The sequence below is a fragment of the Marmota monax genome, unplaced genomic scaffold (assembly GCF_021218885.2).
Source record: "Marmota monax isolate L192 unplaced genomic scaffold, Marmota_monax_Labrador192_F-V1.1 WCK01_AAM20220418_F8-fsc00206, whole genome shotgun sequence".
Classification (NCBI taxonomy): domain Eukaryota; kingdom Metazoa; phylum Chordata; class Mammalia; order Rodentia; family Sciuridae; genus Marmota; species Marmota monax.
Genome location: NW_026694490.1, coordinates 1222895 through 1250260, shown reverse-complemented (window position 1 = coordinate 1250260; position 27366 = coordinate 1222895). Strand labels below are relative to the sequence as shown.

The 27366-nt window shown below is 41.9% G+C and overlaps 1 protein-coding gene across 3 annotated transcripts in view; it reads left to right on the top strand.

The window, feature by feature from the left end:
* Positions 1–26228, top strand: part of Drp2 (dystrophin related protein 2) — a 41670-nt gene extending 15442 nt beyond the window's left edge. For 2 of the 3 annotated variants that reach the window (XM_058571258.1, XM_058571257.1), the window contains 20 exons: positions 717–873; positions 2070–2190; positions 4036–4304; positions 4683–4829; positions 5484–5562; positions 7208–7268; positions 7570–7631; positions 9504–9578; positions 10434–10635; positions 10856–10941; positions 12491–12648; positions 12988–13154; positions 15562–15673; positions 16920–17056; positions 17368–17433; positions 17681–17746; positions 18583–18726; positions 20317–20554; positions 21867–21987; positions 22284–26228. In XM_058571258.1, the coding sequence (XP_058427241.1) occupies positions 717–873; positions 2070–2190; positions 4036–4304; positions 4683–4829; positions 5484–5562; positions 7208–7268; positions 7570–7631; positions 9504–9578; positions 10434–10635; positions 10856–10941; positions 12491–12648; positions 12988–13154; positions 15562–15673; positions 16920–17056; positions 17368–17433; positions 17681–17746; positions 18583–18726; positions 20317–20554; positions 21867–21987; positions 22284–22408 (2593 nt within the window). In that variant the 3' untranslated portion in view covers positions 22409–26228. Of the gene's footprint in view, positions 1–716; positions 874–2069; positions 2191–4035; positions 4305–4682; positions 4830–5483; positions 5563–7207; positions 7269–7569; positions 7632–9503; positions 9579–10433; positions 10636–10855; positions 10942–12490; positions 12649–12987; positions 13155–15561; positions 15674–16919; positions 17057–17367; positions 17434–17680; positions 17747–18582; positions 18727–19897; positions 20092–20316; positions 20555–21866; positions 21988–22283 lie in introns of those variants that run through there. The other variant, XM_058571259.1, reaches the window with a different exon arrangement.
* The last annotated feature ends 1138 nt before the right edge of the window (positions 26229–27366 follow it).

Here is a 27366-nt window from a genome sequence, read left to right as displayed (position 1 = left end):
TGCCAGCTAGGGGAAATGGGCTCAGTGGCTGCACTCAACCATGACTAGCCTCTAACTTCCTACCACTGGGACCTCAGCTCATGTTTCATTTGCTGGGTAAGGGGAGGTAGAGATGATCATATGGTACACATTATTCTTCCATATCTTAGACCTTAAGCCAATACTCCTTGTCATCCTTTGGGTCCCTCAGGCTGATTATATTTGTATGCATCCTTGCACATATGTGTGGCCCCGATCAATAATCTACCTTGCCCTTTCCATTTACCACATCCTCTTGTGCTTAGCAGGCAGGCTTAGAACAGCCTCTATGGATGAACAGTTTTATGTGATTTAGATTTTTTCCAGGGGGAGAAGGGAACAGCTGTCATCCCTAATGCCCCTGCTCAGTTTTCTTCCCTTCCCAGCCTGATGATGAGCATTCAACTGAAGTAACTGACATTCAAAAAAATGACATTTAAACTATTTGAATTTGGGTTATCTGACCACCTGTGGTGTGACCCATTGGTTTTGGTATTGTGATCCATTTGGAGGGGCCTCAGGAGCTTCTGTGGATGGGTAGGAAGGAGGGATTTGGGCGTCCTTTCACTCCAGCTAGAGCAGCTACTCTTAAATATGTTTTATATATTAAAGTTCCACATAGGTGTTTGTTTGAGAAAAATATGTTTTGTTACTTAAAAAGAAGATTGAACAACACTGGTCTTACCCATTGTGTGCAGTGCTCGCCTAGAGGCCTTTACAGACCACAGTGGAAAGCTTCAGCTCCCTCTACAAGAAATTATTGACTGGCTCAGCCAAAAGGATGAGGAGTTATCAGCTCAGCTGCCCCTACAAGGGAATGTGGCCCTGGTGCAACAGGAGAAGGAGACACATGCGGTAGGTTAGAATCCTGGAGGCCATATTGTATAGCCTCTCATCATGGGAGGAGTCCCTTCCATAATACACTGATAGACAGGCACCCAGCTCTGCTTAGACACCCAAATCAACAGGAAGCTGTATGCAGACCTACTAGTCTGTGCATAGTATTTCACAGACTAAGTTTTTCTGTCCTATTTAGAATCCTGCCTTGATTTTTAACAGGGACATGGAGAAATGAATATAATATGATATCAGGTGAAAATGCATAGGATACAAAACCACATTCAGATGAATCTCAATTGTATGAAAATGTATATAGATATGTATGCATATATATATATGTATATATATCTTGACATTGGAAGGAACTATATAAAATGTTATCGATGGTTAACTCTAGGTTATGAAATTGGAATTCATTTTAATTTTATTGATTATAATTTTCTAAAATTTTAAATATTTTTGTGACATATATTGCCTCTATAATCAGAAAATAACAGTATCTCTTAAAAATGAAATAGAGTGGAATATAATACAACAGGAAAATAAGCTATAACTGCATGGTATAACATAGATGAAATTTACAAACAGTATCTTGAGTGAAAAGCAACCAAATATAAAAATAAAACATATTGTATTATTCCACTTATATTTGAAAGTAAGCAAAAAACTAATTGGTGATTAATCAGGATCATGGTTACCTTTTAGGGGAAAGGATGATATAGTGACTGGAAGGGGCCACCAGGGTGTCCTTTGGGATGCTGGTGGAGTTCTGTTTCCTGATCTCAGTACTAGCTGCACAGATGGAATCACTCTATGGAAATTTATCAATCTATGCACTTCTGATATATGTACTCTGTGTTTCACAAAAATTACAAAAATGAATATAATTTCTCCCATCCTGTTTTTATTCCTGTTAGTCTCTCTCTTAAAAGGGACTTTCTCAGTCTTCCAGTAAAACAAGATCCCCACATTTCTTTTTATCCTGTGACACAGCCAGACTCATCTCATACTAAATAGACCTTCATGCGTTAGAATTATTCTTCTGCCTATAGGGAGGACCATACCTCTTTTGGTCTAGTAACTCAAAGACATTTGGTAATGCCAAGAAATCAAGTTGTACTGATAAGAAGAAAGATTATTAATTGTAGAATGTAATTTAAAGTGATTGAAAGACTTTCCTTTCCTGTTGACCACATTGCTAAACTTCACAGGCCTTTATGGAAGAAGTCAAATCTCGGGGCCCCTATATTTACTCTGTGCTGGAGTCAGCTCAGGCCTTCCTGTCCCAGCACCCATTTGAAGAATTAGAGGAGCCTCATTCTGAGAGCAAAGGTGAGTGGTCTTCTGTTCTATCCCCTTCTTTTTGAACTATATACCACTAAACAAACACCTTCCTGCTTTCCCCAAACTCATTTTCTCATATAAGGGAGGCTAGTTTTCTCCCATGAGTTCAAAGTTGAAAAGAAGCAGGATTCATATTGTAAGAAAAAGCTGAAAGAGAAGAGGACCTGGAACAGGGATCACCAGCATATGGCCCAAAGCTGTATGTGGCTCTCTGGAATATCACATGAAGCCTTTTAATGAGACATGAAAATATTTAAAAACATTCAAATCAATCAAACTAACAGCGAGTAAAAGTAGCAGTAGGTCCTTTCAAAACATACTGTTTTCTAGCAACTCTGGAGGCTGAGGCAGGAGCATTGCAAATTCAAGGCTACCCTTGGCAACTTAGCAAGACCTTATCTAAAAATTAAAAAGTAAAAAGGGCTGGGGTATAGCTCAGTGGTGGTAAAGTGCCAGTGGGTTCAATCCCCAGCATAAAAGCAAGTCAACAAACATACTACTTTATTCCAACATTAGAGGGACATGTAGCAATACTCTAATCAACCAGCAACTAAAAACCTTTTTAAAATCTTAAAAATTAGGCAATGACCTTTGAGAGAAAAATTGAGTATAGCTCTTTGAGAACAACCTTGATGACTTCCAGCCCCTCCCTTGATGGAGAGGGATACTCTCAGTGGTTTACAAGGAAGCAGGTTAGGATCCATGTTGACTAGGTCTAATCACCAAGGGATGATAGCCCAGCAAGCCCTCTTCTCCAAAAAGAATCCTCAGCCCTCTGAGATAGGCTGTAAATATCTTGGAGAGGAGCCTTCACTAATTGAGCCCTTTGTCAGTTCCATTCCCTTTCTGTTTATTTCTAGCCTCACAGTAGGAGGGCTAGTACTTAATTTGTTGCCCAATGGGTCACAGATAAGACATGAGCAAAAGAAAGCAAGACAATTCGAATTCGCCTGGGGTTTTAGGGCTCTGAATCTTCTTCCAAGGGGAAGTCTAAAGGAGGAAGAAGAGATCTACAAACTATGAGCCTATGAAGAAAACCTGGGCACTTTACACCAACATTATCGGTGCTGGAATTTTATAAAATGCCTTCCTCCTTTAGATATAAGTGGATAGCAGTCACTAATGCAAAACCATCCCAGGGTCAGATGGATAGGACTGAAATATTTTACTACTTACCTTGCCCATTTTAAAAAATATTTTTTTAGTTGTAGATGGACACAATATCTTCCTTCCTTCCTTTCTTCCTTCCTTCCTTCCTTCCTTCCTTCCTTCCTTCCTTCCTTCCTTCCGCTAAGGATCAAACCCAGTGCCTTACATATGCAAGGCAAGCGCTAAACCACTGAGTTATAACCCCAGCCCCACCTTGCCCATTTTTTAAAATATGAAGAAAACTTGATGATATAGTAAGAAGGAGAAACCAAAGTGGTAGTAGATACATGAACCAACATGTGGTAAAATTGTATAGAACTAAAGTGGGAACTCTGAAAAAAATTGATAGATTGTGTCAATGTCAAAATTCTGGTTGTAATATTGTACTATAGTTATATAAGATGTTACCATTTGGGCAAAGGGGGCATGAGATCTTTGTACTATTTCTTATAACTACCTGAGAATGTATAATAATCTCAAAATAAAGTTTAATTTCAAAAAGAAACTTGAATGTGCAAAAGGAACTCAACCATGTAAAATATGTATTTGTGTGAGTATGAATATATATGCAAACATGTACACAAGCATGCACCTGTACACACACATTATACAAAAGGATGTCTGTTTTTTCTTGGGCTGCTCTGGCCTATTTAGCCTGATCTGGCTTCCTGTCTACACTTGCAGATACCTCCCCCAGACAACGGATCCAGAATCTTAGCCGCTTTGTATGGAAGCAAGCGACAGTAGCCAGTGAACTATGGGAAAAACTGACAGCCCGCTGTGTGGACCAACACCGTCATATTGAGCGCACTCTAGAGCAGCTGTTGGAGATCCAAGGGGCAATGGAGGAATTAAGCACTACTCTGACACAAGCTGAGGGAGTCCGAGGCACTTGGGAACCTATTGGGGATCTCTTCATTGATTCACTTCCAGAGCACATCCAGGCTATTAAGGTATGCAGGACCTCTCCCCTGATTATAGTCACATCTGAGACCTGATGCTTTTCTGATTCCCGATAATATTCCTCCTGCTGAGACTCCATCATTGTCTTGGAACACAAATGAACCTCTTCTGGTTTATGTGCTAGATTTGGGACTGGCTTGGCTATAGTTCCCTCTATATTTCTACTGTTTTTCTCTGATTTTCTATGATGAATAGAAGATGAGTATGAGAACAGTGGCCACACACACTTATTCTTGTTGCCCTAATAGGAAAGCACCTAAGTTGTGTTTTTGAAAGAAAACCTGGGTAAAGAGGAAAGAGTTGAGGTCAATGATTAATGAGTTCTCTTTCCCACTCTCTGCTGTGTTACTTTGGTCCTGGTTCTCCAGCTATTCAAAGAAGAATTTTCCCCCATGAAAGATGGAGTGAAGTTGGTGAATGATCTGGCACACCAACTTGCCATTTCTGATGTGCACTTGTCAATGGACAATTCCCGGGCCCTGGAACAGATCAACATCCGGTGGAAACAGCTACAGGTAGAAAAACAGCCTGGAATGAGCTGTGCAGAAGCACCTCAGTGTAATTAGGCTTGGGGAAAACTTCTTCAGGCACAAAGGAAATGAAAGTGTATTGAAATGAAACCTACATGGAAAAAGAGTACTAGAAAATGTGTGATCTGGGAATAGGCTTCTTACCTCTGAGCTACAGGGAACGATAAATGACAGGGACCTGTTTAGATTTGAGCACTCAGGGTAGACAGGGACAAGAATGACTGTGACCTGGAGTTAGGGTGGCTCTTCTCTGCTTTGGAGAATGCGGGAAGGCTAGGAGTTGGGTGATGATTGGAGGGGCTGGAACCAGAGAAAAGCCAGTCTATAAAGGAGTTCATGAAGATTTTTGTTGGGCCAGGCACAGTGGCGCATGCCTGTAATCCCAGTGGCTCTGGAGGCTGAGGCAGGAGGATCGTGAATTCAAAGCCAGCCTCAGTAAAAGTGAAGTGCTAAGCAACTCAGTGAGACCCTGTCTCTAAATAAAAGACAAAATAGGGCTAAGGATGTGGCACAGTGGTTGCGTGCCCCTGAGTTCAATCCCCAGTACCAAAAAAAGAGAAAGATATCTGTTGGAACCTGGGGATCCCAAACTAAATAACTAGGATAGATCTATTGCTTTTCTACCTGTTCTTTCCATAGGTGTCAGTTGGTGAGAGGCTTAAGCAGCTCCAGGATGCCCATCGGGACTTTGGACCTGGGTCACAGCACTTCCTCTCTTGTATGTGAGCCAAACTGAACTTCACTTAGCAGAACCTCAACCACCTTCCAAGAGAACCTACATTTTTCTCTGGGGGCCTCGTGAAGCCTAGGATAACTTGGCATCCATGAAGCAATAGGGATAAAGCAGATTGATAGTTAAAAGAACAGGTTCTCCAACCAGAGAGACCTGGGTCGGATTCACTGTTCCTCAATTTAGTAGCTGTATAAGTTTGAAAAATCTTTCTGAACCTCAAATTTCCTATCTGTAAAAAGAGGAAATTATAATCTAGCTTATCAGGCTATGGGAATTAAATGATTTTATTTGTTAAACAATGTTATTGTGGACCAGATACTTTTTTAGATACTGGAGGACAGTTTACATTCTAGTGAAGAAAGGTATATTACAAACCAATAAGTAAAATATGTATAAGGTCAATTCATAACAAGTGCTATGGAAAAAAAAATAAAGCTAGGAAGGCATGGTTAGGGAGTACTTAAGGGAAAAGATATTACAGAAGCCTCACTGAGAGGGTAACAATCGAACAGATGCCTAAAGGAACCAAAAGAATGAACCATGGGGTAGCTGAGGAAAGATACTAGGCAGCAATTTGAGATTCTTAAAGCAGAGGTGTACAGAGGAACAGCAAGGAGGCCCATGTGGAATAGAGCAAAAGGAGGAAGAGTGGGGAGGCCAGAGCACAGAGGGCCTTGTAGGTAAAAATAAGAACTTAGGATTATTCCAAATAGAATGGAGGTATACTGGCAGGGTTTGAGATGAGTGATGATGTGATCGGACTTATGTTTGAATATAGTGTTAAGATTAGATTGTTGGGAGGCAAGAATGGGATCAAGGAAAACTGTGAGGAAGCACATTGCAGTAATCTAGCCCAGACCAGGTGGGTAGCAGTGGATATACAGAAAGGAAAATTAGATATGCATACAAAGTATGAGCACTTCTAACCTGGCACATAGTAGGAGAACCATAATCATTAACCATGGTCAGATTTGTTACTGTTATAATCAGTGACATGCATCTACACCCACAGAGGATTCTTGTACTCAGGGAAACTATCGTGAATAGGTCAGTCAGACTTGCTGAGTCTCTCCTGGGAGATCTGGTAGATAAAGACACAGGGATGATAGAGACATGAGTTTCCAGAGTTCCTCATAAGAGGTGGGTAGGGTAGAGGAAAGAAGGAGAGAAATGGGCAGTACTGTTTCCCTCTGTCCCACAGGATAAGAAACTTGGCCTTCTTGTGGAAGGGCTTTAAATCCCATGAGGAAAGTAGAATCCACTTCATATCCACAGGATCAGTCCAGCTGCCTGCAGCTAAATGGGTAGAAATGGCAGTCTGTTCAGGGAGAAGAATGTCAGGGTAGGCAACATCAAGTATTCCTGTTTGTATCCTAGCCACATTTCTGATGTATTAGGGCATCAGTGACAACTTTTTCCCCTTTCCCAACATCAGGGAGAACAATGTATTCTTTAGAAGTATTTGTCCACCCTCATGGGTTATTAAGAACTGGCAGTGAAATTGAGACATCTCCTTTGGGACTTGACTGCCTTTTGGGGGAGGATAGAGCAGGGGAATGTCCAGGAGACTGGGAGGCCTGAAGACCATTAGCGGCCAGTGGCCAGCTTTCTTTCTCTTTTCCTTTACCAGCCTCTGTCCAGGTTCCCTGGGAAAGAGCAATTTCACCCAATAAAGTTCCCTACTACATCAAGTGAGTGATCATCAGAATCAGAACTGGTCGGTCAACTGCCCACCCACTTCCTTGGTTGTCCTACCTATCCCCGCCATTCCTTGTCTGTGGGGATTCCTCCATCTACTCCAGTTTTTCCTCCTACTCATCTCAAGAGCTCAAGATTCTACCTGGGTAAAGGTGAACCCTTGTGCTTTGGGACCTTCAGGGTTCTATTGCAGCTTTTTACATCCAACCTATCACTGAGTGTATCGCTGTGTGTGTTGTGTATGTGGGGGGGGGTGGTGGTGGACGATGGCACTGTTGATGCTTTTGTTTGTAGCCACCAGGCTCAGACCACATGCTGGGACCATCCCAAGATGACTGAGTTATACCAAACATTAGGTAAGAATGTGGGGTACTTGTATAGGGTGGGGATCTATACAGCTCCCTTTGTCCTGCAATGTACATCAATGGATGAATGGATGGAGAAAATATTATATCTACACACAATGGAATACTGTTGAGCCTTAGAAAGAAATCCTGCCATTTGTGAAATAAGCTAGGCACAGAAAGACAAATATCACATGATTTCACTTATGTAAGGAATCTAAACTCATAGAATGAGAGAGTAGAATGATAGGTTTCAGGTCCTGGTGGAGGAAGAAATGAGATATTGGTCAAAGGCTGCAAAGTTTTAATTATATAAGATGAATAAGACCTAGAGCTCTACAGCATAGTACCTATAATTAATAATACTGTTTTCATACTTAAAATTTTTGCTAAGAGGGTAGATATTATGTTCTTATCCCACACATACTACTATTACTACTATGACAACAACAATGACCACTACTACTAATAATAATAAGTAAGGGGGCAGGAGGAAACTTTTGGAGGTGATAGATGGGTTTGTGACATAGATGGTGGTGATGATTTCACAGTTTATACTTATCTCCAAACTCATGATGTTTCATATTCACTAAATATATATATTTTTTGTATATCAATCATACTTCAATAAAGTGTTTAAAAAAAATAGAAGGGAACCTCAGTCAATAAGCAGGTGGAACAGAAGTGAGTGCTTTGTTCTTTCTCCAAAAGCATTCCTTTCTTTCCCCTCTGCACCTTCCTCAACTGGAGGCTGTACATTTCTGACCAACTATTCTATCATTACATTAGGGAATTATGACCGTAGATGTGAGGTGTAATCTGCTTTGAAAGACACTGACCAAGCTGCAATGAGTGTGACCTTTGTGTGCCATATCTTTGACTAGGAAGAGAGACTCATCATTATGTTGCAAATCTTATCCATGTTGATGAGGTGAATACAGTTCATTCATTTTCACTCTCTCGTGTGTTCCATTGTATATAGTAGTTTCTTTATCCATTCTACTGTTGATGAACATGTGGGTTTCTAGTTTGGAGCTAAGAAGAACAATGCTGCTGAGGATTTCTTATACATGTCTTCTCTTACTTGTGTGCAAGTGTTTCTCTAAGGCTTGATTTTCAGTCTATAGATTATAACACCATTTTGGTGTGTTGTAACAAGCATTTAAAACTGAAATAGACTAAGAAGTGTCAATATGTAACAAATCCTTAGTAAGTGTTGTATTTGATAGTAATTTTGTTTTTACATTATTAAAAAGCAGATTAGACCTCACATCTACGGTCATAATTCCCTAATGTAATGATAGAATAGTTGGTCAGAAATGTACAGCCTCCAGTTGAGGAAGATGCAGAGGGGAGAGAAAGGAATGCTTTTGGAGAAAGAACAAAGCACTCACTTCTGTTCCACCTGCTTATTGACTGAGGTTCCCTTGTATTCTTTTTAAAAAACACTTTATTGAAGTATGATTGATATACAAAAAACATATATATTTAATGAATATGTTAGGTATTGTTTTCTGACATGTTTAAGTCATTTAAACATGCACAAAAGAGTGTTTGCATATTAGGTCATGATGTAAAATGAATTTCTTACTATGAATCTTGGTCAAAAAATGTTTATAAATTACTGCTGTGGGATATATACCTGGTTATGTGGTAGGATACATGAGCATTCCATTTTTCTAGGAAATGCCTGAGTTGTTTTTCAAAGTGATTATATAAATTCACACTTACACTAGCAGTTTTCATTCATACATATTTTTGTTGACACTTGCTGTTGTCAGACTTCTATTTTTTTCCCCAACCTGGTGGGAATAACATGGTATCTTGTTGGGGTTTTAATTTGCATTCTCCTGATCTGAGTGAGTCTCTTTCCATTCTTTGCAGCTGATCTGAACAACATTAAGTTCTCAGCTTATCGCACTGCCATGAAGCTCCGCAGAGTCCAGAAGGCCTTGCGCCGTATGTCTCCTGTCACATTTCCCTAAGGCTTTGACCTTCATTGTCCTGTTCCTCATCTGTCTGCTGTTTCCTACTTTCATCCTATCTTGGCCAGAATTGTTGTTGATTAGTTTGGTGGGAACTCTCCAAAGGCTTGCATATTTTGTCTGTAGACACATGCTCTTTCTAGCGTTCTTCTACTCATTCCAAGCCCTAGACTTGTTTTCAAATTAACCCTATAGCTATCCAATTCTTTGTCCCTTTCCCCCTGCCCAACAAGGATAATCAAGCAATTAGTTCCTGTCCAGAAGTATCCAGATCATGGCTTGCTATCTTGGGGTTATTGGATATAGCAATAACTGTTCTTTCAAGTTTCCTGGCCTAGGCACATCTGGGTAGGCTCATTCAGCCTTGGAAGTCATTAAAATGTACTCCTGATATGTGTCATATTTACCCAGCCATACCCAAGCCTTCACCAATATTATCTAGGTTTTCAGAACAAAGTTCATGTATAGACCTACTTACAGTTGAAACCTATGTAAAGACAGAGAAACTTAAAACAAAATATGATCTCTTAGGCACCAATACAACATAGGAGATGAATTTATTCATGCCTCATCATCTTCTTGAAACTGGTGTCAAAGAAAATATGAGTATATAAATATGTTTGATTAATTTAGGGGCTCTTTTGCTGCTCCCCCTTCTTGGGATAAGGGTCTTTAGTAAAGGAGAAGCTTATATTATCCTTGCACATGATATAAGCACATAGTCTGGAGATTGAGTCAAATGTGGGGATGCCGGTGACTTTATCTCCTAGTTCAATACTTGGTGTCCTACTTTTGGCTATATATTTTCCCTTTCTCCTCTCTTTTCCAGTGGATCTGGTAACTCTAACTACAGCCCTGGAGATCTTCAATGAACATGATCTGCAGGCCAGTGATCATGTGATGGATGTGGTAGAGGTCATTCATTGCCTGACTGCCTTATATGAACGGCTAGAGGAGGAAAGAGGCATCCTGGTCAATGTGCCACTATGTGTAGACATGAGCCTCAACTGGCTCCTCAATGTTTTTGATAGGTAAGCAATTTCAGTCCTGCCAACTTCCAGGATAAATTCAGTGGGACATCTTCAGTGGATATGGTGGGAAGGGGTTGCTCCTGTGGTGGACTTGGACCCAGTTCAGTTTGGGGCATGTTTGGTCAGAGCTCTGCTGGAGTCAACTCAGTGAGGACAATGACTGACCAGATGTTAACACTTCACATATATTCATGTTCTTAGTCTCTTCTTTTAAACCTAGTGGTCGCAGTGGAAAGATGCGGGCATTGTCCTTTAAGACTGGCATTGCATGCCTGTGTGGCACAGAAGTGAAAGAAAAGCTTCAGTGTGAGTACAACTCCAAAGTCTGGAGTGGTCTTGGGTGGAGGGAGAGGTGTTTCAGGGAGGAGTAAAGGTCTAAGATAAACAGAAGGTAGGTCTTGTGACTCATCAGAAGGCTGCTTGACCCACTTTGTGATGGTTCTTGGTCCAGGATTGCCAAGAATGCATGGCACCCAAAGGCCAAATTAACCCTAAGGCTTGTTATTATTCCCAGGGTCATTCTGAGGGGTTTAGTTTCTTCTGATCTGATGTAAGTACTTAGTTAGAATCCATGTTGATATCATGGGGTTTCTAGGGCCCTGACTTTTAGTTCTAGTCTGAAGCTGAAGGTGTGTCACACATTCTCCTGGAGATTTCTCATGTCATTACATAGACAGGTTGCAATAATTAACATTCTCTAGGAGATGAACTGTACGTACTTCTGTAGTTTTTATGATTTATGGTATCTTTGTTTTCCCCTCCATCCTCAAACTTGTAATTCAGTAATTCAGCATTTTGAACTTTTCTGCAGCACAGCGGCAGCTGTTAAATCCTAATGTGTATAGAGCTCTCTGCTAAATGGGGTGAATGCTAGGTCAAATTAAATATGGTCCTTGCTTCAAGGGGTTTACAGTCTGCAGAAGGAGATAGACGTACATAGAAAGCATGTACTTTCCAAAGGGAAGGGGACTTTTCCAAGTATGTTTATGGCTCTATTATTTATTTTATCCAATATTCCTTTGAGATGAGATGATGTACAGTGATTATTTGTCCTCAATTTTCAAGTAATGAAACTGCAGCATAGAGAGGTTTATGACTTTTCCAAGATTCTGAAGCTAGTGAGCAATGGATCCAGAACTCAAACCCAGGCCTTTTGCCTTCTGCTTTTGTGTATTTTCTAGACCTTTGGCGAGGTATGAAGCAGACAGACAATAACCTCTGGAAGAGGTTTGCTAAGATTGGCCTGAGATGGAGGAGGTTCTAGAAGTGCCAATACAGTCCATACTCAAATATAAGTACTCTAGTATATTGCCCAGCACGTAGAGGTCATTTTTAGATGATCAGATGTTTTGAATTAGCACCTCTTTTTGATTTATCCATGCTATTGCTTCCTTCCATTTGTGTGGACTATTGAGATATTACTGCAGTATTAAACTACATGAATAGGATAGGGTATGGAAGCCCAACTGTGATGCATGTGTAAATGCCCCTGAGCCTGAGCTCTCATACTGCTTCTTAAGGAATCTGTTTTCTCAATGGCATCATTGTGTCTGGCACTACTCTTACACACAGCTTGCTTTCTGTCCTTCTTTGTCTCTTTCTCTTTCTACCTCTTTTCCTAATGCTTTCCATGTGTGTCTGTCTTGCTTTTTCTCTCTGAACTCAGAAAATGCTCTTTTTAGAACTCCTAGGCTTCTAGAAGTTAAGGGATAAATCTCTATGTATTCTGGTTTCAAAAATCATTAGCTTCATCAATATATTCTCTCCCTGTCTTCCTTTTCTGATTTTTCTCCTTATATCATTCTCTGGCCATTCCTGCATTGGGGTTGGCCATTCTTCATGGTGGGCCCAGCAGACCTCTTCAGCCAAGTGGCAAATTCAGGCAGCCAGTGTGACCAGCGCCACCTCGGTGTCCTGCTTCATGAGGCCATTCAGGTGCCCCGTCAGCTGGGTGAAGTGGCAGCATTTGGGGGCAGCAATGTGGAGCCCAGTGTCCGTAGTTGCTTCCGTTTTGTGAGTATGGAACTGTGAAGGGCAGGATGGAGGGAAGCAACATGGAAGAAAGGGTGGGAGGAAATGAAGGAGGACCAAAAACTAGCTTTTAACATGAAATATTCAGATGTAAGAGAGTTTGTTGGAATGGGACAACAGAACAGAGGATATTCTAGGTCTAGGGTTGCAGTACTGTTGGGGAGTGTGCCAGCTCCATTAAGACAGGGTAACAGGTGGAAACCTCTGAAGAATAGGCCAACCCAGACCCTGCTGGTTCCCCTGTTTCTTGGAGGGCTGCCACTCTTAAGGACAAGATATGTTGGGCCTCAATCAAATCCATTGGACTTGTTATTTCCCCAGAGCACTGGGAAGCCAGTCATTGAAGCTTCCCAGTTCCTGGAATGGGTCAACTTGGAGCCCCAGTCCATGGTGTGGCTGGCTGTCTTGCATCGGGTCACCATTGCTGAGCAAGTAAAGCATCAGACCAAGTGCTCTATCTGTAGACAGTGCCCCATCAAAGGGTTCAGGTAGGAGAAACAATACCTGCTGGGATGATAATCATCATAAATATGTCATGGGAAATATAAATCAGATATTACAAGATAACACATTATATAATTATTGTATAGTTATAGCTAAACTATTGTGTATGATTATATATTGTTGTAATTCTTTCTATTGCAAAATGTTTAACTTTTTAAAAATTGAATTTTTGACATATGAAGTACTAAAAACCTACAAAAATGTATAGCAAATACTGTAAGAATTCCTATGTACCAAATGATGTGCCAACAAACATTTCACAATCAACTCCCCCAGAAAGTAAAAAAAAAAAAGGAAACCTGATTTGTAATATTTGCTAAATTCTGTGGTATAAATATCCCCACTCTGACCTGTGTCAGGTTACTTACAGGAGGTTCCTGAGCAGAATCAGGAAGAGATGCACAGCATTTATAGTATTTCTACCGGGCAGATGCAAGATGAATATCCCCAATCCAAAAATCTGAAATGCTCCCAAATCTATTTTAGAACATTGTGGATTTCTAGAGTAGGGATGCTTAACCAGAAAAGCATGTGTGAATATTTCAAAATCAGAAGAATTGAAATCTGAAACACTTCTAGTCTCATGCATTTCAGATAAAAAAATACTTAACCAGTACAATAGTTGTAAATAATCACAAGAGCATAGATCATAATAAATTTATTAAGAAGTGATGAGATTTGAATATTTATTACCTTTGTTTTCAGTATCATTTATTTAATTGTGAGCATTTATAATTTCATTATAAGGTAATGGCTTAGAAAACCCTTGAAATTGAACAGCCAGTTCTTGTGAGCTAATAAGGAAATGTCGCTAGCACACTACAGTATATACCCACAATCAAACTTAAGGAATAAAACATTATTATTGTTGAGAGCCACAGCCTAAGGGGCCCCAACAAACTTCCAGCTGCCAGCAAACTTCCAGCTGCTGGCTGATGATTGGCTCACAGCGGCCCCAGCAACATCTAGCCAAGAAACTAACTTTATTTTTAGAACCACACACGCCAAACAAAATAGCCTCTCAGGAAAAACCCTCAGAGCCTCAACTGCCACCACCGGCTTTCCACAAGCCTCTCTCTCCCACACCAGCTTCTCTCCACCTCCCACAATCCTCCTGCTCTTGAGGCCGATTGGCTGGGTCACATGGGCGGAGCCAAAAAAGTCCCCCAATGAGCAGCTCCGTGGTCTGAAAGGGCAGGGAAACAGTCCAATGAGCATCACCGCAGAGGAGCCAATCAGCTAGATGTTGCTGGGGCCGAGGAGCCAATCAGCTAGATGTTGCTGGGGCCGCTGTGAGCCAATCATCAGCCAGCAGCTGGAAGTTTGCTGGCAGCTGGAAGTTTGCTGGGGCCCCTTAGGCTGTGGCTCTCAACATATTATAATTCAACTTAAGTCTCCCTGATTACATTCTCCTCTCATCCTTCCACAAAGGTAACCACTGTCTTTAATTTGGCCTTCTTCATAAAATATTCAACTTTTTAACTCATACTACTGTCCCTAAAAATACCCCGATATTTTTCTTTTGTACCAGGGATTGAACTCAGGGGTGCTTAAGCAGTGAACCATATCCACAGCCCTTATTTATTTTTTGAGACAGGGTTTCACTAAGTTGCTTAGTGCCTTGCTAAGTTGCTGAGGTTGGCTTTGCAATCCTCCTGCCTCATCCTTCCAAGCCACTGGGAATATAGGTGTGTGCTACCACACCTGACAAATACCCTACTTTTTATAAGATGAGCAAATGAGAAATAGAAGTGGAATGTGACTTGCCCAAGTTCACACAGCTAGTTGATGGTAGATCTAGGACTAGATATTGATTCAGCTGATTCCTTTAAGTCTCAGCATTTCATTCTTCTATGCTAGTAAGTCTGGGTGTTTTAGCCAGGCTTTAGAAGTAGATCTAAAAGGCTATTCTATATTATGTAATAATAGAGTTATTATTATAAATAAACTTTGGAAATATAGCCAGCTTAACCAAGACTAGGATAGTAAGCTGCCTTTATATTAAATGTGTAACTACTCCAAGGTAAGTGGTGGTACCTGGGATCCTGGATGCTTTGGGGCTACCCTTGTTTAGAAAGCTATTTGCTCCAATGAGATCTTTACCACTATTCCCCTCCCCACCTACTTTTAAAAAAATAAGGTGGTGAGACAATGTTCTTTCTCATACTTCATGGGAATATGGGCTTATGATATCATGAAGAGTTATAATCTCTAAAATAAGGCTCCCCATCTGTTGAGGATTCAGCCACTGCTATGTCTATGAGGTTGAGCATGTTATGACTCCATGTCCCATCCCCTTCTAACACGTGTGTATATTTAGATGTCAGGGGAATGGGTGAAGTCACTGTGGCACACTGGATTATCTTTCATACAGTGTCTCCTTTCCCCAAGGTACCGGAGTCTGAAACAATTTAATGTGGATATCTGCCAGACCTGCTTCTTGACTGGCAGGGCCAGCAAAGGCAACAAGCTGCACTACCCCATCATGGAATATTATACACCGGTATGGAGGCTCTGGGCTAGGTGGGAGGGGTAGGCAGCTCTCAGGTTCTAGGCTTTGATCCATTTTTCCCAGAGTTAACTCACTCTGTTCTGCTGTCCTGTGGGGAGCATTCCCCAAAATGTCCCAGTAATTCACCAGTTTAGGGGATTCAGACCTCTATTTTTCCATTGGAGCTTTTCCCTCACTAGAGCCACAGTTGGCCCACGACACTCTCAGCCATTTAAAGAACACCCATTATTTTACTGCAGAGAAAAGGCTCAGGAAAGAAATAGAGTGAAAAAGACAGTTACAGATGACTCATGTTACCCTGCCCACTTGAGTTTTTCCTGGCTAGCTTCTTTCATTGCTTCTACAGTAGACCACAACGTCTTTCCTTGCTACTTTGTCATTGATTCTATCTCTTCTAGTCAATACCAGAGTTTGTGCTCAAATTAATTACTCAGTTCCTCAGGAAGGAAAATGATATGTTCTTTACCTTATCCCATAAATTCCACTTGATCTTCACTGGCAATTGTGCCCTTCACAGTCATCTGAGCCCAGATTGGTCAGCATTTCTGAACTGCAGCCATACTGCTCCTGTGATTTGTTCAAGACCCATAGCTCCCTGTGTAACTTCCTGAGACAACTCTGCTCCCCCACATATTCCAGAGCCCCAAGTATATCTCAAATTCCCTTCTCACTGCTCCTTCACCCATCCCATCTCCCCATATTTCAACCTATTTTCCTATAATCCATATTTCCAAACTGTCATCTCTTCTTCAAATTCTGTTGCACAGAAACATGTGTAACCAGGTGGGAGCAGGGACCATTCCCTTTACTTTTTATTTATTATCATTTTGAAGAAAACATTATAAAAAGTCAAATACAGAAAACTAGCTGGAGAGGATAAGCTGATAATCCTCTTGATCATTCTCTACATTTTCAGAATTTATTTGAAAAGATATTTTTAAATTAACAAAATATGCTCATTGTAAAAATATTTGAATTATACAAATAGAAGCATTTAAAATATAAAATGAAAGTATACCTGTATTTACCTGGCCTCCATTCCTCCAATATAAATTCTCAGAGACAACCAGTATTCATAGTTTGGAGTGTATCTTTCTAGAACTTTAGCTAGGAGCAGGGTGTGGTAGGTATTAACAGGAGTGGAATTCCAATCACTTTTGCTCTAGGGGATTAGCCACAATTTCCCAGAATATCTGGAAGCCACTAGAATGAGTCTCTCTGTCCTGTCTCCCACCAGACAACATCCAGCGAGAACATGAGAGATTTTGCCACAACCTTAAAGAACAAATTCCGCTCAAAACATTATTTCAGCAAACACCCTCAGCGAGGTTATCTGCCTGTGCAATCAGTGCTGGAGGCAGATTGCAGTGAGACGTGAGTACCAGTGGTGGAGCAGGGACTGTGGGCAGTCTCACTGACCTTGTGTTTGTGCTGCAAAGGAGCTAGTCCCAGATGGGCTAGAAGAACATTCCAGGGAGAATTCCACCAGTGACAGGGCATTTCTGCTTGGGCCTGACCTAGACTCGGGCCTGAGATACATGCTAGAATCCAGATTCTATATCCTGTTCCCATCAGCTCTTGCCCATCTCCACAATGTAAGGGAAAGAATGGGGGGAGGCATTGAGGAAACAGGTGATGTAGCTGTCCAATCTTTGATCCTCTGAATCTTTGTTGCTTTCTTTCAGGCCGGCTTCTTCCCCAATGTTGCCACACGCTGACACACACTCTCGCATTGAGCATTTTGCTAGCAGGTACAAGGTTTTGGTGGGGGGGTTGTAGGAAGCCTAATGGGGAAGGGTTTTCAGTTGGGACAATGAGAATTGAATCAGGACCAGGGGATGTACACAGTGGGATCTGCAGCAACTAGCAAGTCCCAACACTTAGGGGTGGTTGGAGCAGCTCCCAATGCCAATGATCCTATTATGGGATTAGAGTGCTTGAGATGAAAGCAGGCCCCCACATCCTGTTTTCTCTACTGTCTCTGTTCTTTCTTCCCAGACTTGCTGAAATGGAAAGTCAAAATTGCTCCTTCTTTAATGACAGCCTATCCCCAGATGACAGCATGTGAGTTTCCACAGCTGCTTGTTTTCCAGAAATAGCTCTCCTTGGGATCCTTCTGACACTATCCAGGAGGGTATAGCCTCAGGAGTGTGATGGTTAGGGTACTTGACTCCCTAAAAATGGAAGGCTGCTTCCTGGCACAGTGTTTAGAAAGAGAAGCAGTCTTTCTTCCATCCACTGAATGAGCCATCTGCCCAAATCCCTTCCTATTGTGAAATTCTGTTCTTCTATGCCCAACTTTGGGAAAGAAGAATATATGCCCTCATCTAAAGCTGCAGAAAGGAGCTATTCTCTTGTTCTCAAGATACCAAAGCCCCACCTAGTGTTATTCTAATCCTGGGAGACATCAGGGATTTGACTAAAGGATAGCCAAAGGCATTCCCTTGTGCTATAGTCCAGGGAAGAGGTCCTGCATCTCTGGGGAAGTTCCTGGTCTGCTCAGATAGCCTAGGAGCAGCCAGCTACATAGACCAATCTGGTCCTGACTGAGACTTAAATCCCTCTGGGAGGTGAGGAAGTCAAGTGGGGTACAGGGAAAACAGCACAGAAAAGGAAATGATTTGCTCATTATATCCTAGGGATCTTTAAGGAGAACCTAGAAGCCCCATAAGCCTGAAAATAATCATTCCCAGTACCCCTGACCATATCTGCTGCCACCTTTGAAAACTTGTATCCCTCCAAAGCTTGAATATTTAGCCTTTCCCTCTCTATGTGACTTAACAGTGAATATTCCAGCATGTATCACCAGGGACCTGAACGGAGTGCTTAGAACTCTTACCCTGAGTTGTTTCTCTATTTAAAGCTGGCCACCTGTTTTCCTTTCCTAATACCCAATGCAGAGATGAGGACCAGTACCTGCTGAGGCATTCCAGCCCCATCACAGACCGGGAGCTAGCCTTCGGACAGCAGGCTCCATGCAGCATGGCTACAGAAAGCAAGGGGGAGCTAGAGAAGATCCTAGCCCATTTAGAAGATGAGAACCGGTGTGTGTGTGGTCATGGCACAATTTTGTGTGGGTTTTAGAAGCAGACAGCTTGGGTTTAAGACCTGGCACTTCCACATTTTAGTTGTGTGATCATGAAGAAGTTACTTATATTCTGTGGTGCTCCATTTCCTTGTCTAGAAAGTGACCTCCTAGGGTCATTTATGAAGACCAAATGAGATCAGGCATATAATGGGTTAGCCCAGTGCCTGGTTTACTGTATCTGTTCAATAAACACTAGCACTTACAGTAATCATTTGAATTCTTTTAATTTAACCCCAAGTTTTCCATGTACCTACTAGATGCATATACAGAAAATACAGATAAGACTATGCCATGTCCCTGCTCTCAAAGAACTTCCCATGCCAGAAGTAGAAAGAATTATTTATCACCTAGTGAAAATATTTCAGGGGAAGATGACACTATGGATCACTCGAAGGCTTGAAGAGAGAAAGTAAAGATTATAGGGATGGCATTAATCTCCATAAAGTAGGGATGGTAGCAGGAATCTTAGGAAGGTCCAAGGCACTTTGAAAGAAGTAGAATCTGTAATAACTCTTAGAGTAGCATTTGTCAAACATTAATGTGCACATGAGTCACTTGGGGAGCCTGGTAAAATGTAAATTCTGATTCACAGGTTTGGGTAGGGCCTGAATTTCTGTATTTCTAACCACCTTCCAAAGGGATACCCATACCACTGGTCTACAGACCACACTTGGAGTGGCAAATATTTGGAACCCTGCCTCTCAGAGTGTAGAATGCAGACAAGAGCCAATCAGCAAAGTGTTTGTCACCAGTCCAGAAAATACAAATATATAAAGAGTAAGCTTTTAGAAACTTTTCTAGCAATTGGACATTGCCATGACATACAAACACATCGTTAGTGGACCCATCTCATTAGGCTAGTTTGAGTGTTGCTGAACTTGTATGGCAGATTTCAAGTGGTGTGAACCATGGACTAGTCATGTGTGTTAGGATCACATATCATTCCACAATGGAGTAGGAAAAAACCCTTGTTTCTCATTAGGAAGTTTGAGAAATACTGCATTAGAGTATCAGAGGGCAGGCCTTGGGAAATACTAGGCAGATAATGATTCTGTTCTGTTGCAAAAAAAAGAGTAATGTCCCCCAAAGTAAGCTGTATCTTTGGAATCTGTTTTCTTGATACCTAGCATGGCCATTCAAAGTGGGCCTCACAGGAGGGCTAAGGAGAAAAGAGGCAATATGGGCGAGCTCTTGTTTATATCTTTTCCTGGAATATAAAAACAGAGAAGGTGAGTCAGTGGCCCTAATGCCTCTTTTATTTATAGACCACATTTCTGTCTGTTTTTAAGGTCAGAATTAATCCCCAAAGCAGTACATCAAAGCCCTGAGATATTTCTTATGTTAAATGTCAGCTCCCTCTGCTCTAAAGTCTCAGAATGTCAGAGTAAATGGCATACATGCTGGAGAGGAAGTAGTTCAAGCAAGAATATGACTGGGAAAGTGGGATGGGAGAGCATGGGGATTGCTTTCACTGGTATATGAAGGGACATCTTGGATCTGGACAGTACTCTCTTAGAGCCATAGATCTTGGCTTTATCTTTGGCAGGATTCTCCAAGGAGAGCTGAGGCGCTTGAAGTGGCAGCATGAGGAGGCGACTGAGGCACCCAACCTAGCTGAGGGCTCCACTGAGGCAGCACAGGACCACTGCAATGAAGAGCTTCTGGCTGAAGCCAGGATTCTCAGGCAGCACAAGAGCCGCCTGGAGACGCGCATGCAGATCCTTGAAGACCACAACAAGCAACTAGAGTCCCAGCTGCAACGCTTGAGGGAACTGCTCCTGCAGGTGAGACTACAGACGGAAAAAGAATGAAGGCAATACCTGAGCATAGGGGGAAGGTTTGGGGAGTTGGAGGTGCATCAAAGAGGAGGAAGAAAGAGCTTTTGGGCTGTGGCTATCAGGTAACTTCCTGAAGAGAATTCTTGGGCTGGCAATGGAGAAGATGAGGGAAGGAAGGGAATGGTATGGGCACATCCTTAGCCCATTCACTTTCACCCCTCTTTCATACCACCTTTGTGTGTAATTCTCAAGGGGCAGAGGGAAGACTTTTGAGGACTCACTTCTTCACAATCCATTGTAATCTGGTACTGAAACAATGAACTTCTGCCTGGTACAATGGCACACACTGATAGTCCCAGCAACCAGGGTAGGAGAATCACAAGTTCAAGGCCAGCCTTAGAAACTAGGCAAGACCCTGTCTCAATTTTTTTAAAAAAGGGCTGTGGATATTGCTCAATGGTAGAGCACCCCTGTGTTCAATCCCCAGTAATGGAAAACCTTCAAAGTCATCCCAAAAGTTGATTTTATATGTATGGTATTTGCTAGAAAGAAGCAGGTTTGGATGGATATGTTTGGCAAAAGAGGAATTTTACAATAAAGGAGTCTCTTGCTAATTTTTGCTCTTTTCATTTCTGGGAGTATTGCTCTGGAGTCAGACAGCCCTAAGTTTGAGTATGACTCTGCCAGTTAGTGACTATGGGATATAAGAAAAGTTACTTAACCTCATTAAGCCCAAGTTCCATCATAGAGAGAATAATAACACCAACATCATAGAATTGTGTTCAACATAAAATGAGATAATGTATTTACAATATTTAGCATGATGCCAGGAATATGGTACACTCTTCACAAATGTTACTTATTATTGTCATTATATCTACCAGGGAATAGTACTCCCTGCCCTTTTCCCAGATCCTTCAAGAGACAGTCTCTAAATGAATTCCTGGAGGTTTATAACATATGCTGTTATGTCATAAACCAAAGATCAGGTGTGCAACTCTACATGTCCAGAAAAAATGGGTTCTAAATAGCTTGATTATAGACAAAATGACAGCAAGATAGCTTTAGATACATTGCCATCCTTATAAGAATTGGTAGCCTTTGATACATGTTGCTGAAGGAACAAGTTAATTGGTAATTGAATATATTAAGAAGTTTCCTAAAAGGGGAAGCCATTGTTTCTGTACACTGGCAAAAGCTTCTAAAATTCAAAGGGACAAGGGATGATCATGTATTTCTAAGGTCTTTTATAAGCTCAGGAGTCTGTCAAAGTAAGGTTAGGAAAGCAAAACTCAAATTATGCTTTACTTCTTACTAGCCACCCACTGAATCAGAAGGCAATGGCTCTGCAGATTTGTCTCTAGCTTCATCTCCACAGCAGTCAGAAAGCAGTCACCCCCCGGAGAAGGGACAGACAACTCCAGATACTGAGGCTGCAGGTGAGTTCCCTAACCCCTCTCAGCCCCTTTCTCCATGGCTTTGTTCTGCCCCAGATTTCCTGCCCGAGGTTCTGCTAAGGATAAAACTGGTTTTTCCTCATGCCTTCAATCTTAGAGTGAGGGATAATTCACTCATATGTTTCTTCTATTGAGTGCATCCTGCATAATAGTCATAGTAACAGGAAGATGTAAATGTTCTGGGTCTGCCCACTACCTAGCTGCATCCTACTTTGGCTTCTTAACCTCATATAAGAGAGTTTAACATTATCTTCACAAATCTCTATTTTCCAACTCAGATGATGTGGGGTCAAAGAGCCAAGATGTCAGCCTGTGCTTGGAGGACATCATGGAGAAGCTCCGCCATGCCTTCCCCAGTGTGCGAAGCTCTGATGTGACTGCCAGCACCCTGCTGGCCTCTTGATGGAGCCAGATCCCCATTCTATAGTCCATAATTCTTCCTGATTCTGGTCAATATCTTCCCTCAGCCTTCATCCAACCTTTCCAGTCCCCACTGGCCCCACATTCCTCAAGCAGAGTTATTTGGGCTCTGGGCAGCAGCAAGGCTGGTGGTATGTGAGGTATGTGTGGTAGGGGAGGGGCCAGGTAAAGAGGAGGCCTGATTCCTCTAACTCTAGAAATATGCCCTTTAATTCTGAAGTGCAAGACCAGTCCCTTATGCTACCTTTTGTTGCAGCACAGGCAAATGGCACTGGGCCATTCAGATGGGAAAGAGAAGCTGCTTTGCAGAGCCAAGTAGTGCCCATTGGCCCCTTTGTCTTCTCCATGGAATTATAGAGAGGGAGAAGCCTAATGATCCCAGGGTACCAGCATTAGGAATCCACAGGAATTAACCCTACTCTCTGGCCCAATTCAGGGAGGCAAAAGGGTATTACTGAACCTCCTCCCACCTCCAAAGTGTTCCTAAAGAACTCTGGGCAATATGTGTCCTATTTTTTTTCAGCTTCAGGACATAGTTCTAGCCCTTCAGATTCTACCTATATGTTGTTTCTTCCTTGAATAACTACAGTTCCTTATGCCTCTGTCCCTAGCAGAATTTCCTCAAGGAGGAAACAGTTCATTCTGGTTCCTACTTCTACTTTACATTTGGGAATATTAAAGAAATTCTTTCAGGTTTAGATTCTTGCCTCCCCCCCCCCTCAATCCTCCTCTTTCCTGAAGGTTTCAGCATTCTAAGAGAGCCACTGAGATGCTCTGGAGACCCCACTGAAGCCACCCTTTGCTCTTTTGACTCTTTCCTTAGAGATCTGGAGGAGGAGTGGCAGCTTGCTCTCCTTGGGTGAGGAAGGGGAAGCCATCCTCTAGCCTGGTAGAGTATGACTGCCTTACACCCTTCCAGGCTATGACCCTTCTGTCTCTTAGGCTGAATCAGGTGAGGTGGCTGGTTACCCCCAGCCAATCATAAGGCAATTGTAACTAGCCATCCTTAATAGTGGTCCCTTCCTAAGAGCCACTGGCCACGAATCAGGAAGCTGGTCACTTTACCCCTAGACAACAGTGGAGCCTTCCTGTGCATAAAACTGTTTTTTCTAACTCTGAAGGTGAACCCAATTCTCAAACTGAACTAACTCTTCCTAGACAACATATACCGTGGCCTCTTTATTCTAAACTGTTCAGGGTATATAGTGGGGGTGGGAAGAGTGGGCTTGGGAACTTTGAACAGAGTCAGAACCCACTTAGGCTGCTTTCTACCAAGAGGAAATTTTCCCCAGTCCTGCAGTCAACTTAATTTGCCTGAGTTTATATACACACATATCTACTCTACATATCTACTGTACATCAGTGCTCTCCTGGCCTCACTCACACATTAAACTCTAATACCTCTTGAAGTATTAATGTTCTGCCTTGCTCGTTGTTAGCCTCAGCCTCTGGTTGGAAAGATAGAAGCACATCCTGGCTGCTTTCCTAGGATGTCTCTGTCCATTGATGTTTGGGGTGAGCTGCCTTCCAGACCAAAGCAACAGAAGTCTGTGGCCACAGAGGGATCTAACAGGAAGCATCAATATGTTCTCTTCTCTCATTCTAAATCTTATTCCTTGGAGACCTGAGCCTTGGAGGAATTTTCCTGGACCCCCTAAACAGTGGTTCAGGTGCCAAAACAGAGTGGATCTAAGCTCTACCCACTCCTGAAGATAAGAAGGAACAGGAAGGTCTTTATTATCTTTTACATGGCTAAAACACAGAATACATCCTCTGGCCACTTTCAATTCCTAAGGTCCAGTTCAGGGTCTTAAAGAAAGAAATGATTATCATCAAGATCAGGAGGGAGTGAGATGTTTGGACTCTTGTGCTGTAATCAAGCAGTGGTCAGTGGATAGAATTGCTGGGAACCTAGATTGACCTGCTCCAGGGGATGCAGGGAAATGGCTTGGGTCCAGAATCCAAAGACTGCCTCCTTCCCCACTAAGCCACAGGTTCAGGGTGTTAGACGTTTTATCATGACATCTGCGTCAGTGTTCATGAGGCCTCTGGGCAGGAGAACTGGGTATCTGGCTTTATGATAAGCAGATTGTAGGCAAGTATCAAACACAGAGCCTGGACATCATTCAGAGTGGGGTAACTTTGTAGGGGGCTTGATTGTGGGTAGGAATGGGATAGAAGAAATTTGTTGTGGTTAGAGGACTCAGGAACTTTGAGGCATATACCTGTCTTAGGAGGGCAGATAATATGGAAAAATCTATTATCAGTAAAGTCTTTTCTCTAACCCCCATTCCACCTGAGAGCTCTTGGGCTGCCTGTGGTAATTGCAGTGGGCCAGGTATGGTAAAAAAAAATATGTAGATCTTGTTATGTAGGATTTGTGCTGTAGGTGGACCGGAGCAGCGGGTCAGGAGTTGAATCTTCAGTAAGGGGGTCATGGACACTTTGCAGTCTTATGTTTACCTGTAATACCTGAGGTGAGTATACTGCTCAAGGGTCCAGTGACAGTCACTGCAGCATATGTGGACAGTTTGCCTCTAGTGAGGTAAATGGATCCTTGGACACTGTGAATCCACATTGGGGTTGGATTTACCAAAATGTGTTGTATGTTGTTAGGTATTTGTCATGTATCATGTCTCTTAAAGGTATTATGTGTGGTGCTGTGTAGTTTATGGCCCTGTAACTGGAATGGAGGCGAAGGGAGTTGCTAGGTTGGTAATCTGAGAAAAACCTTCTGATTTGTAGGATTAGCATTAGTGATAAGGAATGTGTTTGCTGGAGTTACCCAATAGTACCAGGGAACAGTTAGGATTGACAGGCAATTTGTCCTCAAAAGAATTTGATTGAAGTCAAAATGCCATTGTGAAGGTACCTCTGCTTCCAGCTAGAGCAGAGTGGATTATCATTGGGGAAGGCTGAATGTCTGGAGAATATGAAGCCATGATAAAGTTCCTTATAAAATAACCTGCCCAGGAGGATAGATATGTGCCCTTCCCTCAATATTGGAAAGGCTGGAATCAAGGCTCTCAAGTGCCCATTTCCTTCAATGCCCAAAGTTGGAAAATATTTCCCTATAGAGAACTATTTGAGTTTCTGGTGTTCCAAGAACTGGGCTGGCAGGCCATATTAATGAGAAACCCTGAGACCAGGCAGAGGCCAATCCTGGGAGGTGTTTATCCACCAAATTCATTTTAAGGGATACCTGTGCTGCCTGGTGGATGCTTTGAAAAGAGTCTGGACTCTAGATCCAACATTGAGCCAGAGCATTCTTTAAACTCACATTCTCAATAGCAGACTAATGGCCTGTGAAACCATTTCTGGCTAGGAATTCCATCAAATTTCCTTTGACATAGTTGACACATAACCAAGAAAAAGCTGCCTTAACACAAACAGTCTTGGGAGAGAAACTGGAAGCCCTATCCTAGGGCTATGAGACTTAGCTCCTCAGCTGGGCAGCTCTATCTCTGGGCATTCCTGCCAAAACCTGGCTCTTGGAACAAAGAAGTACTTCATTGACTTCTCACTATTTTAACACCAGTGGCCATGGGAGAGGATAAGGCTCAAGGCCAGGGCTCTGCTCCCAGTATCTATCTCCTCCCACAGTTGCCATATTTGGAGGGTGACCTGCTGAATGTATTTGCTGTTCCCAAGGCAGTATTAAGTCCAGCCTGAAGCCTGCTATGCTGCTTGCTTGATGCAAGAACTGGTCATAAGAATTTTGGACAAGATTTGGGGGAGGTGGCAAGGGTGACATGCAAGTGTAGAAAAGTTTGGGATTGAAGGGGTGGGAAGCAAATTAATTAACTTTGCCACTTACTGTGGTGCTTTTCCCTTTCCCTTGAATTCTACTTTAAAAAGAATAAATTTGTATTTGTTTACCTTGTTTCCTCTAGTTATTATCTCTGATTCTGATAGTCCACATCTTTCTCTTATTTGGAGGTGGGAAGACAGGATGGAGCACTGCAAAACATAAGGCCACCAGGTGGGACCAACAACTGTGGGATGAAAGACACCCCTACTGATGCCATCTTACACTGTTACCTGGAGTGGTGGCCCCTTAAACTCTATCCCCTTCCAAATTAGCGAGTTATCATGTTACAAGATGAACTCTATATGGCAATGGTTCCAAAAATTCATCCTCATCAATCCAAAGACTTTTTTTATCAGCTGAAGCAATATAAAAATCAGGATACTGTAGTGAGTTTCCATAAAGTTACATTTATTTAGTAAAGGTCTCTCCTTTATTCGAGAATATGGCTATATTTTTGTTGTTAAAATGTCCTTATGAATTGATGGTTATGTATTTAATGTCATTTTATGGCATTAGTACCTCTTCTACACCATCAATTTCTCTTTCCTTACCAAACCACAGCAGTGCTTTCCAATAAAAATGCAAGTTGTAAACCAGGCATGGTGGTACACACACCACCATCTAGTTGTGAAATTCCAGCAACTAGGGAGGCTGAGGGAGGAAGACCACAAGTTCAAAGTCAACCTGGGAAACTTAAATAGACCATGTCTCAAAATAAAAAATGGAAATGGCTGGGGATGTAGTTCAGTGGCAGAGACACAGTGGGTTCAATCTAGTACTGGAAAAAAAGAAAAACAAAATATATATATTTTGAAATTTCCTAGCATATTAAGCCATGTTCAAAAACACATCAAGAAGATTGTGTATAGCATGATCAAGTGGTTTCATCCCAGGGATGCAAAGTTGGTTCAACATAGGTAGATTAATAAATGCAATTCACCACATAAATAGAATGAAGAACAAGAATCATATGATTATCTCAATATATGCAGAAAAAGCATTTGATAAAATCCAGCACCCATTAAAAATGCTAGAGAAAATAGGGATAGAAGGAACTTAGCTCTATATATGACAAACCCAAAGCCAACGTCAAACTGAGTGGACTAAAAATGAAAGCATTTCCTCTCAAA